At 34.9% G+C, this 7,370-nt stretch overlaps 1 protein-coding gene across 1 annotated transcript in view; it reads left to right on the forward strand.

Annotated features, from left to right (window-relative positions):
- The window catches only part of WDR49 (WD repeat domain 49), a 101,322-nt gene that overhangs the window by 19,165 nt on the left and 74,787 nt on the right, over nucleotides 1–7,370 (forward strand). The window contains 1 exon segment of the mRNA XM_017886713.1: nucleotides 2,399–2,514. Within this exon segment, the coding sequence (XP_017742202.1) occupies nucleotides 2,399–2,514 (116 nt within the window).

A 7,370-nucleotide genomic window follows, 5' to 3' on the forward strand; every position in this document is an offset into this window, starting at 1 on the left:
GACGATCCTGGCTCACTGCAACTGCTGCCTCTCAGGTTCAGGTGATTCTCCTCTCTTAGCCTCCTGAGTAGCTGAGATTACAGGTGTGCACCACCATGTCCAGCAATTTTTTTTTTTTTTTTTTTGAGATGGAGTCTTACTCTGTCGCCCAGGCTGGAGTACAGTGGCACAATCTCAGCTCACTGCAACCTCTGCCTTCTGGGTTCAAGCTATTCTCTTGCCTCAGCCTCTTGAGTAGCTGGGACTACAGGCTCATGCCACCATGCCTGGCTAATTTTTGTGTTTTTAATAGATAAGGGGTTTCACCATATTGGCCAGGCTGGTCTCAAGCTCCTGACCTTGTGATCCACCCGCCTCCACCTCCCAAAGTGTTGGGATTACAGATGTGAGCCACTGTGCCTGGCCCCACCTAATTTTTGTAATTTTAATGGAGACAGGGTTTCACCATGTTGGCCAGGCTGATCTCAAACTCCTGACCTCAGGTGATCCGCCTGCCTCAGCCTTCCAAAGTGCTGTGATTACAGGCATGAGCCACGGTGCCTGGCCTGCATTTTAATTTCGATAGTGCCAATGTGACCTCTGTGCATGATGTGCCAACAAGGTTTCATAGTAGAGCTTAGTTTAAACTGCTACTAATCTAATGATGCTCTCCTTAAAGTATGCCTATTGGGCTTAAGTTTTCACTCCACTGCTTCAGTAGGTAAACCAGAACCGCTTGCCTCCTCTTGAGGACTGGGTCTGGCACCCACTATCAACAGGAGGTTTTATTGGTAGAGGATGAGAAATCTAATAAATGATGACTGTTTCAGGTTCTGTATCAGCTGTTTAATCCTCCAAGCATCCCTGAAGAGTAAAGTTCCTGTGTCACAGATGAGGAAGCAGAAATTTAGACATAGTGAAAACTTCAGGATGTCAAGAGATTCCACAATGGTTTTCTTCATGATTTTATAGTGTGTTTCCATTTAGAATACATATTAACTTACAGTATTTGAAGAACTATTATTGGAATAGATTGATAGAGTTACAAGTAGAGTCTAAAATATGTACAGTCATGAACTCTCTAACAACATTTCAGTTAAGAACAGACTGCATATATGATGGTGGTCCCTTAAGATTATAATACCATATTTCTACTGTACCTTTTCTGTGTTTAGATACACAAATACTTACCATTGTGTTACAATTGTTGACAGTATTCAGTACAGTAATACTTATCATTGTGTTACAATTGTTGACAGTATTCAGTACAGTAATATGCTGTACAGTTTTTTAGCCTAGGAGCAATAGACTATACCATGTAGTCTGGGTGTGTAGTAGACTGTACCATTCAGGTTTGCATAAGTACACTGTATGATATTGGCACAATGATAAAATCACCCAATGATGCATTTCTCAGAATGTATCCTGTTATTAAGTGATGCATGACTTTATATAGGGAAAAAAAGCCAGTTTCTCCTACTGTCACACTGAATACAATACACACCTCTGGTCACCAAAATATGTGTAGGGATTTTTCCTATACACCAATTTTGTGGTAGATTTTCCAGAGGACGCCAGTTGGGTGTCCTCAAATTCAATTCTATTCTGACACTAGCTACTTGGAGATAGAGTCAGATCTTATAGGTTGAGGGCTCAGTCCCACAAGTCTGCTTCTTTCTTTAGATGCCAGTCACAAGCATAGGTTGTAACTTGTGATTCTGACTGATGGGCTGTAAATCAGCATTCTTGTGACCCTCTCCTTGGATCTGATTAATTTGCTAGAGTGGCTTACAGAACTCGGGGAAACACTTGACTTACATGTATTCATTAATTATAAATGATATTACAAAGGATACAGATGAACAGACAGATGGAAGAGATGCATAATGCAAGGCATGTGGACACAGCTCTTCAATACTGGGCTTTTCACCCACCAGCAACCTCCACATATGTTCAGCTGTCTAGAATCTCTTCAACTCCCATACTTTTGGGTTTTTATGGAGGCTTCATTACACAGGCATGATTGATTCCATCACTGACCACTGGAGATGAACTCAACTTTAAACTCCTCTCTACTCCCTAGGGGTTTTGGGGTGGAGCTTGGTGTTTCTTGAGACCGGCCCCCACCCTGAAGCTATTTAGGGGATCCCCAGCCTGGAGTAATATCATTAGCATACTAAATACTATCTTATCATTAGAGAAAGAGTCTGAGGGCTTTAAAAGTTATTGTGCCGAGTAATGGGGATGAAAACCAAGTAGATATTTCACAATATTACTAGAGTAATATAGTGGCAAAATTCAATGATGAGTTGATTTTCTTTAATGATTACATATCCTAAATGAATTAATCATAGTTCAGAATATAAACACAAAAGTTTACCTTCCTGTCTCAAATGTGGTTTTAATTTTTCTCTTAAAGATATGGGACTTCAGTGGATATTGTCACCATACACTAAATGTTGGGCAAGATGGAGCTGTGGATATTTCACAAATCCTCATTCTTAAGAAGACAATACTGGTTACAGGCTGGGAGAGGTATGATTATGCCTCATGGAAAACTATAGGAAGGTAAAAAGGAGAATGTTTTATTTTAATCAAAATCTAAAAGAAAAAAGAACATAAAAATCTTGGTTGACTGTGTGTCATTAAAACTTGCTGGTGAACTAGGTGAGTGATACCCTAGTTGGAATTGACTGAATGCTTAGTGAATAAAATATTAGAAGATTGCATAGCTTGAGTGGCTTTGAGAATTGTTAGAAGGTTTTCTTCTGGCTTTGGAAATTTTTCTTTCTTTAACCATTTCAGGTGGGGATGTATTACCACTTCCTAGGTTCCGAAAGTTTCCCAAATTTTATAGTCAATAAATTCTTAACTTGTAAATTACATTCCTTCAACTGTAAAGGAAACTCATTACTTCTTTTCTCATGACTTATTTTCAATTGCAACACAAGAGGGAAATAGCCAACTGAGTCCTGTGATAGCTCCTCCTTTCTATCAGTGCAGAAAAGGGCTTTTCAAAAGGCACTTACTCTTCTCAAGGAGCATTACATCCATTTCATTACAAGGAAAATTACTTCTGTTTCCTTTACTTTCTGACAGAACTAAGGATCATAAACAGTTCTGTGGCACTGTATAAGCAGTAGGAAAATTAAAGTGTGATATGTTGTGAAAATATATTGTCCATTAATTCATCAGTTTAGAAAATATTGCTCTAATAGGTAATCATCCAACGTTATTCACTATAGAATTATGACCTTAATGCTTTGAAGCTAGGATTACATCAGACTTTATACCTAGAAAACCAGCAGTATGTGTGTGAGGATTTTTATCAATCACAGGGAAGAGTTTTTTTCTAATGCAAATGTGCAAATACAGACCAGCAAACATAGTGCCACACCCTACCTTATTTTTAGGAGTAATTTGACCATAAAAAAGTAAGTATAGACAGATTATTCTACTTGATATTAAGAACTAATTCAATCAACCTCATCCATGAAGGACAAGACTTCTTCACATCTCGGAAAGGATTCATGATCCATCATCAACCCACAACCACTCCACAGTCTATGATCTAATGATCTCTATAATTAGAAAATGGCAATGAATAAGTTTAGCTCTCTACCGTGTGTGATGTCCAGCTGATCCAATTTAAGTTTTAAACATAACAAAAAGGAATTTTAAAAAATAATCAAGTCAAAACTTGGCAATGCCATTTCCTTAATTTATTTTTAGATATCCATAGTTAGGAATTAGCATCAACTGTAAGTCTTTTTGATTGCTTACAAAGGAAAATTGGAAAGATTAGATGTAGAGTCACCTGAAAGTGGTTTAAAGGAACATCTATTATTCTATCTATGTTGGTAGGTGGTCACTTTCTATAATTTGGGGAAGAAGCTTTGAAAAAACTGGGATGAGAGTAGGAAAAATTATCACTTTTTCTTTCATCTTTTCCATTATCCTCAGGTTGTCAGGACTTGGATACCTTAGTTGAAATTGAAAATTGAATTAATACATTCTGTTATATTATTTCACTTTTATATTGATGAATTTATTTTAAGTCAGAGGCTTTATGTTAAGACAGATTTTACAGGATGTAAGACAGGATTCTTTTTACCGGGAGGCATGTAACAAAAGAGGCAACACGGCAGGAACTGTTCAGTTATAGTTAGAGGAGGATGGACCATTAAGCCAACTCCTTAATAGTTTAGTGATTAGAGAAGAAATAACTGGAAGATTGACAGTCGTCTTATTAAGCTTTCTTCAATGCATTGTTTTAGAGTCTATTAGGTTAAGTTGTAACTTTTACTTTAGATTTTATTCAAATTCAGAGATTGGTTCAATAATTATGTGCAGGATGGAATGGTAATTACATTTTTGAGTAAAGTACTTAAATAAGCCATCTGATTTATTTTATTTACAGTGCTGTGTAGCATTAGCCACTTTATACACATTAGCTAATTTAATCCTTAGCATCATCTTGGAAGGTAGGCAATATTTTATAGATACCTCAAATGTCTGTCTTCAGGTCTTATCTCTCTAAGCTCAGTTACCCATTTGCTTGCTGTATGTGTCTGACTGCAATCTCAAATTCAACATGTTCTCAACTGAAATAATTATTTATCTCCTTTCCAAAACTTGCTATTTTCTTTTATTTGGAACTTCAATTAATTGCCAGAGACCAAGACATCCACTCTGGTTCTCTCTCTTTGCACACAACAAAGAAATCACTAAGTCATATCTATTTTATGCCCTAAATATTTCTTAAACCTGCTCCTATAAATTGTACAATGGTATTAGTATAATTCAGAGCATAATTTCCACTTTGATGAATGCCACAGCCTTCTAACTTGTCCTTTGTCCTCCTAATGTCCACCTCTCACTTCTTAAATAGATTCTGCTCGCTTTAGCTACAGTAATTTCGTTCTCCAATGAATTCTATGTTATGTCCTTGCTTAAAACCTTTCAGAGTGTCTACAAAATAAATCTAAGCTCCCTCTGACCTGGACCTATTCTTTTATTTTCTAGTTTAATTTTCTCCCATTTTCTGTATATTCTAAACTCTATCAAATAGCAGCTTGCTTAGGGTGTTCGCATACAAACCATACTGTTTTACACCCTTATGCCTTTATTCTCTCATCTAGAAATCCCTCTCAAACTTTGCTCATTTGGCTAACATTTATTCCTATTTGAAGACTCATTCAGATATCTTCTCCACCAGGACATTTCTCTTAACTCTCAGTATAGAAGACAAAATGTCCCCATTTTGTCTTTGTGCTCTCTAGTTTCTTGTATTTTCTTTAATAGGGATATTTGTGTATGTGTGCATTCCTGGAGCTTACTAGATACTTGGTGATATTCGTAGAGTGACTTAATAAATGTTAGTTGAATAGACAGGGAACCTAGGGATTAGAGAGATTAATTACTCACAATCACATTCCTAGTGAGAGGCAAGCAGCATAGATACTAAAATCTATTATATTCTCTCTTCACAATGAATCAGAAGTCTAAGTATTAGCAACCCCTTTTTACAAGGAAGGCTACCGAGGCTTGAAGAGGTTGGGTAGCTCAGCCAAGGTGACAAACTTAGTAGGCCGCTGAGTTAGAATTCTGTGCCAAAGTCAATACTCTTTCTACCACTCCTGGGTAGGACTGATTGCAAATAGAGTCATCACACCATGAGACAGCAATTATATATTTTAAAATAAATGATTAATTGAGCATTTTGTCATTTTAACTGAAGCGAATGAATCAGTACCTATGAAGAAACACACACACAAAAAAACAAGTGTTAGCAACTTAACAACAACTCAGATATATAGCTTACTCTCTTTTTTCCCTTTCCTTCCCATATATATTTTTAAATTGCACTAGGTTGAAAGCCCTGAGTTAGAAACTACAGAAGGCTGAATGTAAAGAATCATGATTCCTGTTTCAAATGCATCCACTTTTTTATGGATGGCAGGTCAATACATACAATGCAGGATATGGTAAATATGAATGTTTAAGCCTAAGCAAAATGAACTAGAGAGCACATGTTAGCTATTTAGGAATACAGTCATTCATATCTTGAGAATTTTCTGTCAGTAAAAGAAGTCCCAAATTTAGAACCGTAGAAATGTGTTTCTCATTATTTTAAGCAAAATATACTTAGAACTAAGTTGTGAGTTGGCATAGAGTCAATTCAAAAATACCTGGTTGAATCTGTGGCCATATTTATGTTGCTAAAATTAAATGGCTAGATTATCAGTTAACTTTGCATTTGTTCAAAGTAGGCATATAATATGTATAGTTCTAGTAAAATTAAATAAATACTCTTAAGAATTTGAGATTTTATCCTGCCTCCAAAATCTATGATTTTATAATATATTTAAAGCTCTCTCTAAAAAAAAAAAATACCTCTTAGTTCCCCCCATTTTAATTTTCTCTTTTCTGTAAAGGAGAAATCTCTGTAGTTTTCCCTCCAACTTTATCCAGGTATCAATGACAAATGAAAATTGTATATATTTACAGTACACAGGTAATGCCTTGATACTTGTATACATTTTGAAATGATTAAATCAAGCTAATTAACATATCTGTCACCTTATATATTTATTGCTTTCTTTTGTGAGAAATTTGTTTATGAAGATTTTATCTCCTTAAAAGTCTAGACATACATACTAAAAAGAGAATCTTTCATATAATTTTAAATGACTCTGAAAATTTTATTTATACTAGCATCCTTCACAGAGCACTGTAGAAAGTAGGAACTCAATAAATAGCTATTGATATAATTTGATTTTTAAAAGTATTTTTAAGTGAAACGAGACTAAATATTTGAAGTTACTCAAAAATAAAACTTATATATCACAAGATATTACATTCTTAATAATTGCCTTACTAAGAAACTATAGCTCTATATGACTCAATTGGTTTCCATTATTAGGATAAGAATCAGAATGGAATATTCCAAAGTTGTAATTTATTTTAGAATAACCATATTGGAGGGAAAGAGGGGGCAGGTATTTTTGAAATTCACAAATAATTCTTACATATAATTTATACTTATTCTAGTATTCAAAATTTGACTTTACAAATTTTAGGAAAATAGGAAAATGACTAAAAATAAGCTGATTTATATCAAATGAATTCTCTGTTTTTGAGATACCCTTTTTAAGTCTAAAAAGCAATGAATTGAAAAACAGGCATTAAAAAGACATGACAATAGGACTAACAACAATTAACTTCTGAGGGAACAAGTAGTTAATTGAATTCTTGTGTTCTCTCCATAACAATTTTTACATGATAAGTTTGGGTTAAAAAGTTATTTGCCTAGCTCATTCATCCTAGAAAAAAGATGGTTTTAAACATTTTTCTTTTTGTATTCTTTTTTTTTTTTTTTTTTTTTTTTT

This window comes from Rhinopithecus bieti, unplaced genomic scaffold (assembly GCF_001698545.2).
Source record: "Rhinopithecus bieti isolate Rb0 unplaced genomic scaffold, ASM169854v2 scaffold_15814, whole genome shotgun sequence".
Taxonomy (NCBI): domain Eukaryota; kingdom Metazoa; phylum Chordata; class Mammalia; order Primates; family Cercopithecidae; genus Rhinopithecus; species Rhinopithecus bieti.